Consider the following 14,514-nt stretch of genomic DNA (forward strand, 5'->3'; position numbering starts at 1 on the left):
GATCCATCTTTAGTTGTCTCTTGGTTTCACCTCTTCAACCTGTTCCTGAAAAACATCTTTCCAAAAATCCATGTTCAGCTTGGAGCGTGTTCAGAGGAGGGCAACCAGGATGATCAGGGGTCTGGAAACAAAGCCCTATGAAGAGAGACTGAAAGAACTGGGCATGATTAGCCTGGAGAAGAGAAGATTGAGGGGAGACATGACAGCACTCTTCAAATACTTAAAAGGTTGTCACACAAAGGAGGGCCAGGATCTCTTCTCGATCCTCCTAGAGTGCAGGACACGGAATAACGGGCTCAAGTTAAAGGAAGCCAGATTCCGGCTGGACATCAGGAAAAACTTCTTGACTGTTAGAGCAGTACGACAATGGAATCAGTGACCTAGGGAGGTGGTGGGCTCTTCTCCCACACAAGAGGCCTTCAAGAGGCAGCTGGACAACCATCTGTCAGGGATGCTTTTAGGGTAGATTCCTGCATTGAGCAGCGGGATGGACTCGATGGCCTTGTAGGCCTCTTCCAACTGTACTATTCATCCTGGTCATCATAGTCTCCACCTAACTCGTAGTGGTGTTCCGAAGGCCTAGAGCAGATTCTTTCCCAGCTGTGCTGAGATTCCCTTTTGAAATGGAGGCTTTGGATGCGGAACCTTTTGCACATGCTGCACCGCTAAGCTACAACATCTATTGCAGCATCAAAGAGTGGCACTTTAACCCTTGCTACAAATCTTGTCTCCTCACACTGAGATCTGCAATTGAAAGTTAAAATACTTGACCCCTGCCCCCGAAATAGGACTGGAAGTAGTAGCAGATGGACAATCTGGAGACTTTCCGTCAGGGCCTGGTATTTTCTTGTTAATTATTTTTCGGTGTTTGAAATTTGTTTACACTTCCACATGTTGGAGGTTTTACACTATGTTGTGTTTCAGGGTTTTAATTTTTGTGAACTGTCCCGTGAGCATTGGCTATTGAGTGACATAGAGATGATGATTCCAGACAATCTTACGAAGACACACAGTTTCCACCAAATAACGCCTGAAAATACCATAATAGTGAAAGGAGACCCATCTAGTGAGTAGATGATCCTGTGTCAAGATGTAAACCCACCATTGCTAAGAACTTTCCGCATCTAGGCCGAGAGTCCATTCCTGTAGAATCATAGAGTTGGAAGGGGCTTAAAAGGCCATCAAGTCCAACCCCCTGCTCAATGCAAGAATCCACCTTAAATAAATGCCAAAAAAAGCATACCTATAGAATCATAGAATCCTCTTTCTGTGTAAGGAATTATTTATTTTATTTATGAGATGCCCCTCAAATACCCTAGGCATTGTGCAAAAATTAAAACACACACCACCCACCCACCCACACACACACACACACACACACACACCACATGAATACAATAAAATCCAACCAAGATTTTTTTAAAAAAAATCAATAATATAACATCTATAAGGGTAATAAGAGCAAATTTGTGCCCACAGAAATGTCTCCAGCTTACATTGTGGTGGAAGAAAAGGCTCTTGAGGGTTATATAGTATTTATAAACCCTTTTGTTCACTATACCAGTGAACTAGCAGAATAGCAGTGGTTCTTAACTATGAAAGTCAGCAAAGACCAAATTAACTTCAAGACAGAGTCTGTTTTGTTTGGTACAAAAATAAAGTATTTTACTGATAGAAAATAACACAGTTTATGGCAATACAAATTTACACCAACATACTCACACACTTGGTCATACAGATTACAGCAGGGCTCACAGCAGTAGAGAGGGAATATTTTAATCTGGTTACAAAGCTCCAAAACTCTCTTTATATACACTTCCCTGAACAAATGATGAAACCACTAATTGGCAATGATAAGACAATTAGACTTTTGCATCATCCCAATAATTCAATAAAGTCCACCTGCAAACTTGACCTTTAAGCTGATTGACTGATGCTGAGTCTTCAGTTTCTTCCAGGTTTTGCAGGCTTGTACAAAGATATGGAAATCACAAAAAACCAGTCCTAATTCAGGACTCCAACACCCCTTCCTTTTGGGTTTTCCACTATTTCACCACGTTACAACATTTGTACAGTTAATCACATTTTTAGCCCTCCCTGAAACCTAACGTTTCACAAATCTCCCAATGTTTGATGGCTCCTAACGATTTTGTAAAGACGTCTGCCAAATTATTCTGGGACTCACAGTAGACTATGTGTTTTAAACTTTAACAGTCACTGGCTTGGTCTGAGTTGCTACAGGCGTTTGCCTGCTAGAAGAATCTAAATCTAGTAAAACTGACTGATTATCTCTTGAAGAAATATCTCCTTCTCCACCTTGGCTCCTGTCCAGGATAAACAAACCGTTTTTTTAAACTGGCAGTCCCCTTCAGTTCTCCATGCCTGGAAATAAAACATTTCCCCTCCTCAAAGGAGACAGAGAACTTTTTCTCCATTAGGTTTGACACACCTAAAAGAGAATGACTTAAGTTGGGAACAAAAATAGCATTAGCAAAGCTTTCGTTAAGGACAGGAATATGGCAAATTCCTTCTCCCTTCACTTCCTGCTTTGAGCCGTCAGCAAGGAAAATAAATCTGTTAGACGTGACTCTGAAGTCCAGGAAGCTTTCCATTCTAGTAGAAATAACGGAATTACAAGCTGAGTCTATCAGCCAGATAGCTGAGCTTCCGTTTCCTTCCTCCTTCGACATCTTGCTCACTCCGGCTGTAACGAGCTGTGCTGACTTCTTTGAACAAGAAGCATTTTTCCAGCGATGCTCAGAAACTTTCTCAGGTTGTAATCTCACTCTACAGTCAATCTTCTTATGTCCTTTTTTGCTACATTTCCAGCAAACAATTGTTTTTTGTGGCTTGTGCTTTTTAGAAACTGAATAAGCAGATTCAGTCTCCTCCTTTTTCACAGTCCCGGTCTTAACCCCTTCAGAACCAGACCATTGTTGAAATGAGTCTGCCTTGCCGTTTGAGCTCACGGCTTCTCTCTTGGAATGTCTTTTCTGTTGTTCTTCTAATAATTTTCCACACACATAATTCAGGGTTAAATCACGGACAGTCACTCCCTCTAGGGTAGTCACCAACACGTCCCAAGACGTTGGTAAGCTAGACAAAATAATATAAGACTTCATTTCCTCTGAAAGAGTCAAGCCAGCCGATGCTAAACTTTGGAATATTTCTCTTAGCTCCTGCAAATGTTTGCCAATATCTCCAGATTCTTTTAGCATCGTCCTATACATTCTGCGTGTTAAATTTATTCGAGAACCTGCTGTATCTCTTACATATACTTCACGCAATTTTGTCCAGATCACATGAACAGCATCCTCTCTATTAACATAGAATAGCTGATCATTCCTCATACAGAGGATTATATAGGTTTTTGCTTTCTCTGCATTTCGATTCCACTCTCTCAAATCAGCTGCACTTAAATCTTCATCGGGTGGGTCTGTAACTACTTCCCACAGCCCTTGGTTTCTTAAACTCATTTCAATCATAAATGACCAAGTAATATAATTTGTGTCTGTGAGTTGTTCCATTTGTGTATTCATTCCTATTTGAAGTGCCATAACTGCTAATTGGTTGTTTTTTCAACCCTTTTGTTATTTGAATTTCCTTTTTGGGAACTGACCGGCTTAACAACCTCAGAATCCCTTTTCAAATTCAAAAATAGCCTTCTATCAGACACCGTGTGACTTTGCAAGACAAAAAGCTTTACAAAAAAGCCTCTTCCTTTGTCTAAATCCCAACGTTCTTTAGAAAAAGCAACGCTCCAGGGCAATTAGTCAACGCACGGCTTCTCTGTCTTATCAGGTCCTACTGTTTCTCTGTTAAGAACTAGAATTATGTCCAGACTGTTACTGGGCCATAACCTCTTGAGGGTTATATAGTATTTATAAACCCTTTTGTTCACTATACCAGTGAACTAGCAGAATAGCAGTGGTTCTTAACTATGAAAGTCAGCAAAGACCAAATTAACTTCAAGACAGAGTCTGTTTTGTTTGGTACAAAAATAAAGTATTTTACTGATAGAAAATAACACAGTTTATGGCAATACAAATTTACACCAACATACTCACACACTTGGTCATACAGATTACAGCAGGGCTCACAGCAGTAGAGAGGGAATATTTTAATCTGGTTACAAAGCTCCAAAACTCTCTTTATATACACTTCCCTGAACAAATGATGAAACCACTAATTGGCAATGATAAGACAATTAGACTTTTGCATCATCCCAATAATTCAATAAAGTCCACCTGCAAACTTGACCTTTAAGCTGATTGACTGATGCTGAGTCTTCAGTTTCTTCCAGGTTTTGCAGGCTTGTACAAAGATATGGAAATCACAAAAAACCAGTCCTAATTCAGGACTCCAACAAAGGCACTTTTGAATGAAAATGCCAGGTTTTCCCTTTACTTCCCCTGGATCAATGCAAATCGGATGACAATAAACCCAGCTGTCACAAGAAGAAGAAAAACCAAGATCTTGCAACAAGTCCACCAGCTTCTCTCCGCCTCCGTTGGTTGAACTGAGGAAGTGGGTCTCACGAAGCTGCCCTCCCACTGAAGGGGCTGCCCCCGGAAAGCGGGAGCCGCTTGCGCCAAGCACACGCCATGTTCACATGCCTCACAGTTGTCCTTATCGTGTGGGCCCTCCACAACCCCCTCAGCAACAGGACGACACAAGGGATCAAACCTGTTGCCTTTTCCGTAACATTTCTCAAGGATCTTCTGCACCAAATTGTGGAGGACGCACTGAACCATCTCGTCACTGAAGGTCGGCGCTGCGTACTTCTTACTGTGGCAGACACGGCATTTCTGCCCGAACACTCGCATCTTCACCTGCCCCAAGGCCTGTCCCAGTATGGTCTGGAGGAGCTGCATGTGGAAGACGATGGTCACCTGTGCCGACTTCCAGGAATGAGAACAATTTGAACACTTGAACCTGACGGGAGAGAAGCGAGTGCTTTATTCACAGGCAGCACTGATCACGGTGAAGTCAAAACCGTTGACAGCTGCGCTTGAGATACCTGGCCCCAAACCATTGAGGACAGAGGTGGGCAGTCTCTGTTTTTTTTGGCCAGAGAGCCAAATTGGTTCTGGGCAAGATCACTCACGCACAAAATCACCTCTCCCTCACTGCAATCAGGTTTTTAACTAGGGTGACCAACTGTCAGGATTTCCCCGGATTTGTCCTGGTTTTTGTTCTTTCCATGGTGTCAGGGGGGATTTTCTATAATTTTCAATAATGTCCTGGAATGACACACCTTCCTCTTTAAGGCTGCCATTAGCATGGCAAGAGGGAATGATGTGCTTTCTTGAGGCACATCATTCCCCCACTCTGAGCTCCAATTGAGGTCTTAAAGGGGAAAGTGGGTCATTCGTGGACGTTATAGAAAAGGCCCCAATTGGAGTGCGTGGTGGTGGTGCAGAATGAAATCCTTTCCCCTCCTCCACTCCAATCGGGTTCTTTAAGGTGGCGGGGGAATAACATACTTTCTGCAGGACTCAGAAAGCTGTTTCCCCACACACACACTAGGTGTCCTCTTTTTTGGTTTCCCAAATATGGTCACCCTATTTTAACATATTTCCTTATCTGGACGAAGATAGCCTAGCTACAGTTATCCATGCTCTGATAACCTCTCGTTTGGATTACTGCAATGCGTTATACGTGGGGCTGCCTTTGAAAACGGTCCGGAAGCTTCAGCCGGTACAAAACAGGGCAGCCCGGTTACTAACAGGGGCCGGATCTACACTAGTCTTATAACGTTGCTAGTGTCCCTTTCTAACGTGGTTCTCTGTATCGGTTCTCTGTATCACAGGGCACACTAGCGTGACTTACGTTTAGCTGTAACGTTACTGCAGGGCACATTGTTCAATCCTTTCCCTTGTTTTCCCTCTTCTCTGAGAGTAGCAGAGTTGCTGGGTTTGCTCTGCCCACTGCCTGCCTCATTCCCAGCCAGAAGTGCAGGGCAATAGTCATAAGCACACACAAATTCCCTCCCAAAACATTTTAACACAAGTCCCAGGGAATTGCCTGAATGCATAGGAGCCAGCTGCTTTGCTGAAGCTAAGCTGGGCTGGGTCTGGTCAGGGGTTGGATGGGAGACTAAACTGAAAAGTTTTAGCAGCAGCCCCATTTAAGCCCCGCTGGTCATGAGATTTGGACTGGGAGCAAGAGACCCTTGTTAATTTTCCTGCACGGAGCTACAGCGATCCTTTGAGCGCTCCTCAGCTCCTTTGCAAAGAGGGGGGAAATGTTAAAAAAAAACACATAAAAAATCAACCGATGACCCAATTCGATTCAAATTTGGTATTTGAATTACTGTGCCAATTTTGGTGTCTTTATCTATAAAGCTTACGCAGATGTAAGCATTTGTTTAAAATCCTGCTCCTGCACCCACAGCAGCGGCTCGGGCGAATCTTTTGCAAAAGGAGCACAATTAAGGCAGGATGCCTGGGAGTACTTCACAGTAAAAGCAGATTCTAAGGTGGAAAACTTCTGAGTCCTTTGCATGCAATTGTCAGTGATTGCACAGTATAACGCTGGTGTGATTTATCTGCTGTAGCAGATAAGATAGCAAACGGGGCAAAGGAAAGAGAACAGGAAGTCGGCGGAGCAAACCCAGCAGCTCTGCTACTCTCAGAGAAGAGGGAGAGGAGAATTACCGGTAGAACGAGGCACATGAATCTGTAGCCGCGCTGGAACTAAGAAATAGAACCGGCAAGAACAACTCATTTACAATATTGGAGACCCAGGGTCACGTGACACTGTGCGTCACAGTAACCCATTCAAAATGTTACAATAACATCAGTGTAGATTCCCACAGGGACTGCCAGGCAAGATCACATTACGCCAGTCCTTTTACAACTTCATTGGCTGCCAGTCCAGGTCTGGGCCCGTTCAAAGAGCTGGTATTGACATTTAAAGCCCTAAACGGTTTGGGGCCAGGTTATCTGAAGGAACGCCTCCTCCCATATGTACCTGCCCGGACCTTAAGATCATCCACAGGGCTCCTTCTCCGTGAGCCCCTGCCAAAGGAAGTGAGGCAGGTGGCTACTAGGAGGAGGGCCTTCTCCGCTGTGGCACCCCAGCTGTGGAATGAGCTCCCCAGAGAGGTCTGCTGGTGCCTACACTGTACTCCTTTCGTCGCCAGCTGAAGACCTTTTTATTCTCTCAGTATTTTAACACTTAATTTTAACTTAAATTTAAATTTTACTGTTTTAACTCTGTATTTTAATTTTATATCAATTTTGCTGCGTGGTTTTTATCCTGGTTGTGCTTTTTATACTGTATTTTCTATTTGTGCTTTTAACCTGTTGGTTGTTTTATTATGGTTTGAATTTTTGTGAACCGCCCAGAGAGCTTCGGCTATTGGGCAGTATAAAAATGTAATAAATAAATAAATAAATAAATAATTTACATTTGACAGCTTTGAAGGTCGAGACCAGCTCTTCGAATTGCAGCTGGAAACCAGTTCCTGAGAGCCAGTAAAATGGATGTAAAATATGGATAACGGATCCCAAGTGCCACAACCCAGTTATGACTTTTGCTGCTGCATTCCGGCCAGGTGTAGTTTACAACCACCCCTTCAAGGGCAGCCCCACGGGCAGAGCATAACGGTAGTCTAACCTAAACATTTCCACAGCACAAATGACAACTTCTCTGTCCTCTGGTTCATTTCCTTCTGCTTTTAAACATGCTACAGTCTCTCCCATTCTCAAAAAACCCACTCTTGATCGACTATCTCTGTCTAACTACCGACCTGTCTCTCTGTTGCCTTTTGCCTCAAAGATCCTGGAGCGTGTGGTCTACTCTCGTTGTCTTGACTTTCTCTCTAGTAACTCTGCTCTGGATCCCTTTCAATCTGGATTCCGTCCTTTGCATTCCACTGAAACAGCCCTTACCAAGATCACCAATGATCTTCTTACTGCCAAGTCTAAAGGCCATTATTCCGTTCTTATTCTCCTTGATCTAACTGCAGCCTTTGACACGGTTGATCACGATCTTCTCTTAGATTCCCTCCATGACCTTGGACTCTGTGGCTCTGTCTACAACTGGTTCGCCTCCTATCTAGAGGGTCGCTCTTTCAGCATGTCGGCTAACGGCTCCTCGTCCTCCTCTTTTCCTAGGGTGACCAACTGTCAGGATTTTCCCGGATTTGTCCTGGTTTTTGTTCTTTCCATGGTGTCAGGGGGGATTTTCTATAATTTTCAATAATGTCCTGGAATGACACACCTTCCTCTTTAAGGCTGCCATTAGCATGACAGGAGGGAATGACATGCTTTCTTGAGGCACATCATTCCCCCACTCTGAGCTCCAATTGAGGTCTTAAAGGGGAAAGTGGGTCATTCGTGGACATTATAGAAAAGGCCCCAATTGGAGTGGATGGTGGTGGTGCAGAATGAAATCCTTTCCCCTCCTCCACTCCAATCGGGTTCTTTAAGGTGGCGGGGGAATAACGTACTTTCTGCAGGACTCAGAAAGCTGCTTCCCCACACACACACTAGGTGTCCTCTTTTTTGGTTTCCCAAATATGGTCACCCTACTTTTCCCCTTTCAGTAGGGGTTCCGCAAGGCTCGGTGCTTGGCCCGTTGTTGTTTTCCTTATACATGCTGCCCTTGCTTATTCAATCTCATGGCCTCCAATATCACCTGTATGCCGATGATACACAATTATATCTCTCATCTCCGGAACTTTCTCCTGATGTTCACGATCGTATCTCGGCATGCCTTTCAGATATCTCAGCCTGGCTGCTTCATCGTTGTTTGAAACTTAATATGGCAAAAACCGAACTGCTTGTTTTTCCTCCTAAACCTTCCCCTCTCCTCTCATTCTCTCTTACTGTCAACGATGTCACGCTTACTCCGGTCAAGGAAGCTCGTAGTCTTGGCTTTATATTTGATTCCTCGCTCTCCTTTATTCCTCATATCGAGGCAGTAGCTAAATCCTGTCGTTTCTTCCTGTATAATATTGCCAGGATTCGACCATTTTTGTCTGTCTCTTCTGCCAAGACTCTCGTTCACGCACTGGTTATCTCTCGGTTGGACTACTGCAACCTTCTTCTCTCTGGCCTTCCTTCGTCTCACATCAGTCTGCTGGTCTCTGTCCACCACTCTGCCGCTAAGATCATCTTCTTGGCCCGCCGCTCTGACCATGTCACTCCACTTTTGAAATCTCTTCATTGGCTTCCAATTCACTCCAGAATCCAATACAAACTTCTCCTGTTGACCTTCAAAGCTTTTCACGGCCTAGCTCCTGCCTATCTCTCCTCTCTCATCTCACACTATTGCCCCGCTCGTGCTCTCCGCTCCTCTGATGCCATGCTTCTCGCCTGCCCAAGGACCTCTACTTCCCTTACTCGGCTTCGTCCTTTTTCTTCTGCTGCCCCTTACGCCTGGAACGCTCTTCCAGAACACTTGAGAACTACAAACTCAATCACAGCTTTCAAACTCAGCTAAAAACTTTTCTGTTCCCTATAGCTTTTAAATATTGAGTTTGTTCTTACTCTATACTGTTTAGCTTCACCCTACCCAGTGCCTGTTTACACTTCCCTGTGCCTGTTTGCATTCTCTTTCCCTCCTTATTGTTTACTACAACTTTATTAGATTGTAAGCCTATGCGGCAGGGTCTTGCTATTTACTGTGTAATCTGTACAGCACCATGTACATTGATGGTGCTATATAAATAAATAAATAAATAATTATAATAATAACAACGGTCAGTTCTTTTTTATCCAGGAGAGGGTGGGGAAACCCAGGTGGTCCCTGAGTCTGGATTGCCACCCAGGATCGATCCAGAGGACCAGATGATTTCAGAGGGTGGGAGACCCCAGAGCCCCACCCGGACCTATTTTCCCTTTCTCTGTGCAGAGAGAGGCACAAAGAAAGTCATTCTTCTGGCATCCAGAAGAGCGGCTTTACCGTTCCGATGGGGAAGGCAGGTGGCACGGAAAAGGGCTCACCGGGCACCTGGGAGAGAGTGAACAGCTGGGGAAGGGACTTGCCCAGCACTTAAAGGAGTTGCACCTCCAAGCACAGCCAGGTGTACAGCCGCTTTGCCTGCCGCTAGTTGTAACGATAAAGCTCAGCAATACTACAAACGAGAAGGATCTTGGAATTGCTGTAGATCACAAGCTGAATGTGAGCCAACAGTGCAATATGGCTGCAAGAAAGGCAAATGCTATTTTGGGCTGCATTAATAGAAGTATAGCTTCCAAATCACGTGAGGTCCTGGTTCCTTTCTATTCGGCCCTGGTTAGGCCTCCTCTAGAGTATTGCGTCCAGTTCTGGGCTCCACAATACAAGAAGGACGCAGACAAGCTGGAGCGTGTTCAGAAGAGGGCAACCAGGATGATCAGGGGTCTGGAAACAAAGCCCTATGAAGGGAGACTGAAAGAACTGGGCATGTTTAGCCTGGAGAAGAGAAGATTGAGGGGAGACATGAGAGCACTCTTCAAATACTTAAAAGGTTGTCACACAGAGGAGGGCCAGGATCTCTTCTCGATCCTCCCAGAGTGCGGGACACGGAATAACGGGCTCAAGTTAAAGGAAGAGTAAAAAAAGCCAAAGGCAAGGGTAGAACCAAGCAATATTCAAAAACAAACATTTGCAAAAGCTTATTTACAGTGCCAAGGTTGGCACTGTAAATAAACTTTTGCAAATATTTGTTTTTGAAGATTGCTTGGTTCTACCCTTGCCTTTGGCTTTTTTTACTCCCCCATGGGGTTTTCCTTGCTTTTGCACTTCAAGTTAAAGGAAGCCAGATTCCGGCTGGACATCAGGGAAAATTTCCTGACTGTTAGAGCAGTACGACAATGGAACCAGTTACCTAGGGAGGTGGTGGGCTCTCCCACACTAGAGGCCTTCAAGAGGCAGCTGGACAATCACCTGTCAGGGATGCTTTAGGTTGGATTCCTGCAATGAGCAGGGGGTTGGACTCGATGGCCTTAGAGGCCCCTTCCAACTCTGCTATTCTATGATTCACAAGTAATGCTCCATTTTCTCCACTCTATAAACAACTGCGAAAGTGCTCTTTAAAAGCAGAAGTGAAACTTGAGAGTCACAACACCATCTAAAGAACCCATAAGCAACTATTAGTAAGGAATGACATGCAAACAGTGAGTAAAGTAAATGTTCTTGGACTCTATGTCAGACAGCAAAATATATGGGGCCACTGGTAGTCTTCCGTTTTGACCACACAAAGTCTTTTTCCAGTCCATGGTAGGATCTACACTACTGCTTTATAACGGTTTATAACAGTTTTGACAACAGTTCAGGCCCAGGGCACACTGCATATGCCGTTTTCAACGTGTTCTATTCTGCTTGGTGTAGATCTGCCCCATATGTGATAAGATCCTAAACCCTTGGGGCAAATTTTGGTGGTTGTTGCACCTTACATGCATCATTGCCAAGCTCAAACCTTAGCATTCAGTGCTAATAATCCTTCCTATCATCAAATTCTTCCCAAAAAATATACAATTTTTCACTATAGATTTCTCTCAATGACAAATGTAACTATTTAGAAAGCATACGACTCTTACCATCCAAATGCCAAGCAAATCTTTTTCATGACCAGCCTTATCTGTAGTTCAACTCTTCCTTCACAAACCAGGGCCAGAATGAACACAACTTCAAGCTGTCCTTAATTTATCCCTGCTGCAGGTGTCTCGTTGTTGAAGAACAATGTTGTTTCTTAAAGAGCCAGACATTTAGTACTGGTTACTACTGTCAACAGGGCCGCTGCCACCATAGAGGCCACTCAGGCGGCCGCCTTGAGCGCCAAGGTAAGGGGGGGCGCCAAACGCCGCACCCGGAAGCTGCTCTCCCACAGCGGCTCTGAGAGGGCGGCTTCTGGGCGTGCCGTTCCGAAGCCGCCCACCCGCCCCAGCGTTCTCGCTTCGCTTCAGCTGGGCACCCACCCAGCCAAAGTGAAGCCATGCCCACCCACCCCACCCCAGCGTCCTGCCTTCACTTCAGCTGGGTGGGCGCCCAGCCGAAGCGAAGCCAGAACGCTGGGATGGGGGTTGGGCGGGCGACTTTGGAACGGCGCACCCGGAAGTTGCTCTCCCAGAGCGGCTTCCGGCCGGGTGCACTGTTCCGAAGCTGCCCTACCCCCCCCCCAACCAGTGTTCTGGCTTCGCTTCGGCTGGGCGACCACCCAGCTGAAGTGAAGTCTAGTGCTATATCTCACCTGGCAAAGAGCTGCTTCTGAATAAACCTCTGCCATCCCTGTTGTAGCTGTCTGAGTTCCATTTCTTCTGTCAAATTCCACTGGTCCCATGGTTTGTAGGCTTCCATCTTCCTAATAAACTCTGTCCTCCAGTTGGGCATATCGGCAAGTTCGCCTTGCAAGCACTCACGGCAACGTCCAGATTCACTTTCTCAACAAGAAAAGGAATGGAACGCCCAAGCCTAGCAACTGCTCTGTTTACTTCTTCCTTCCGGTTGATTCTTTGCCTGCGTCTCTCTGATTCGCAGCTCTTCCACTCCAAACAAACACTGGGCGTGGAGGAACTATGCTTGGCTAAAAGTGAAATTGAAACAGGCAGTTTCAATACAGCATTTTCTGCTCTTCAAGATCACCCTAATCTCTTCCACATTCTGGCTTGAATTTTAGCTGCTACTACGATAAAGACACAGCTCCAGCGAAGGCCTTACTGGGCTAGCAAGAACTGGCCTGCCAGGGATCAAGCTGTTCTTCCTACAAATATGTGTGAAATATTATGTTTAATATAAAAAGGCATAAAAGATATCATGGAATCGTAGAGTTGGAAGGGGCCTATAAGGCCATCGAGTCCAACCCCCTGCTCAATGCAGGAATCCAACCTAAAGCATCCCTGACAGGTGATTGTCCAGCTGCCTCTTGAAGGCCTCTAGTGTGGGAGAGCCCACAACCTCACTAGGTCACTGGTTCCATTGTCGTACTGCTCTAACAGTCACGAAGTTTTTCCTGATGTCCAGCCAGAATCTGGCTTCCTCTCACTTGAGCCCGTTATTCCGTGTCCTGCACTCTGGGAGGATCGAGAAGAGATCCTGGCCCTCCTCTGTGTGACAACCTTTCAAGTATTTGAAGAGTGCTATCACGTCTCCCCTCAACCTTCTCTTCTCCAGGCTAAACATGCCCAGTTCTTTCAGTCTCTCTTCATAGAGCTTTCATTTTGTAAAGCAGGCTTGAGGCCCAGCATGGGGCAAAAGGTGGTATACAAATAAAGATGATGATGATAATAATAATTTAATAAAGAAACAGGAGTACATTAGAACGATGTCATTAGTCATTATTTTTAGTAAGAGAAGGCGAGGGTGTGGTTACACACAGAAAGGAGGAGTATAAAATGAGGAAGAAACAAATAGGGAAGTTAAGGAGAAACAATCCAACATGTTTAGCTTCAGTTGTCTTGATTTAAGAACGGAGAAGACTTAGGCCTTAGCTAGAGCTAAGGTTTATCCCGGGATCGTCCCAGGGTCGTCCCTGCCTGCTCCCAGGATATCCTGTGTCATTTACATAGGGTGACCACATGAAAAGGGGGACAGGGCTCCTGTATCTTTAACAGTTGTATTGAAAAGGGAATTTCACAGGTGTCATTTGTATATATGGGGAACCTGGTGAAATTTCCTCTTCATCACAACAGTTAAAGCTGCAGGTGCCCTGCCCTCTTTTAAATCTGGTCACTCTAGTATAGCTCCTGCACTTTAACTGTTGTGATGAAGACAGTATTTCACCAGGTTCTCCATATATACAAAGGACACCTGCTGATATTCCCTTTTCTATGCAACTGTTAAAGATACAGGAGCCCTGTCCTCCTTTTCATATGGTCACCCTAATTTACATGAACAGGGTTGACCCCGGGATAAACTCTACGTCTAGCTAAGGCCTTAGGCTCAAAAAGGAGTCTTTGGTCAATAGCTTCCAAGATCATTCTGCCTATTTCAGGGCTGCAGAAACTCAGGCTCGGGGTTCAAATCTACCCATCTGGGGTTCCCTAAACCTGCAGTTAATGATGCACAGGACTGTCGTGTTTCTCAGAATGCTCTTGCTTTCGATGGGAGGCAAATGTCGAGGCTTGCTAAGTAATCCACAAAGCTTTTATTAAGCAACAAACATTTCTTCTCCCTGAATAGAGTCTAACCTCGTGGAAACATCTTCCTAAGCAAAACTATGCAAACTAAGCAAGACAATTGTCCGTTCAAGAAGAATAGGAAGCCATTTCTGAAACACCCGTAACTTCAGGGAGCCTGGTGCGGAGGCAGGTTCTGGGGTAATCTAACCGACTTTCTTACGCCTTCCTTCCGCGCCGTACGTTTCAGTTTCCGGCGGACTCTAGCTTCAGCTAGCTTGTTGGGACGCTCTGCTCCAGAAGAAACCTTACTTCCCACCAAGTGTATACGATTTGGCCTTGAGGAGTTAAGCTCTGGAGAGGGCAGACTCCCAGCTGAGGAATCATAGAATCATAGAATAGCAAAGTTGGAAGGGGCCTACAAGGCCATTGAGTCCAACCCCCTGCTCAATGCAGGAATCCACCC

At 45.1% G+C, this 14,514-nt stretch overlaps 1 protein-coding gene across 1 annotated transcript; it reads right to left on the reverse strand.

The window, feature by feature from the left end:
* Positions 1-1,280: 1,280 nt before the first annotated feature.
* LOC134402085 (receptor-transporting protein 3-like) lies at positions 1,281-12,502 on the reverse strand. Its single transcript, XM_063131414.1, has 3 exons — positions 12,185-12,502; positions 4,372-4,935; positions 1,281-1,514 (listed from the first exon to the last, which is right to left on the reverse strand). The coding sequence occupies exons 1-2, from the start codon at positions 12,322-12,324 to the stop codon at positions 4,404-4,406; spliced, it is 672 nt and encodes a 223-aa protein (XP_062987484.1). The 5' UTR covers positions 12,325-12,502; the 3' UTR covers positions 1,281-1,514; positions 4,372-4,403.
* Positions 12,503-14,514: the final 2,012 nt, after the last annotated feature.

The sequence above is a fragment of the Elgaria multicarinata genome, chromosome 8 (genome assembly GCF_023053635.1).
Source record: "Elgaria multicarinata webbii isolate HBS135686 ecotype San Diego chromosome 8, rElgMul1.1.pri, whole genome shotgun sequence".
NCBI lineage: Eukaryota > Metazoa > Chordata > Lepidosauria > Squamata > Anguidae > Elgaria > Elgaria multicarinata.

Excerpts from the sequence above, each read along its gene's own strand:
- LOC134402085 (XM_063131414.1), bottom strand. The coding sequence starts at position 12,324 with ATGCCCAACTGGAGGACAGAGTTTATTAGGAAGATGGAAGCCTACAAA. Across the intron at positions 4,936-12,184 it reads CAGAAGCAGCTCTTTGCCAG|GTTCAAGTGTTCAAATTGTT; the intron begins GTGAGATATAGC and ends CTCTCCCGTCAG.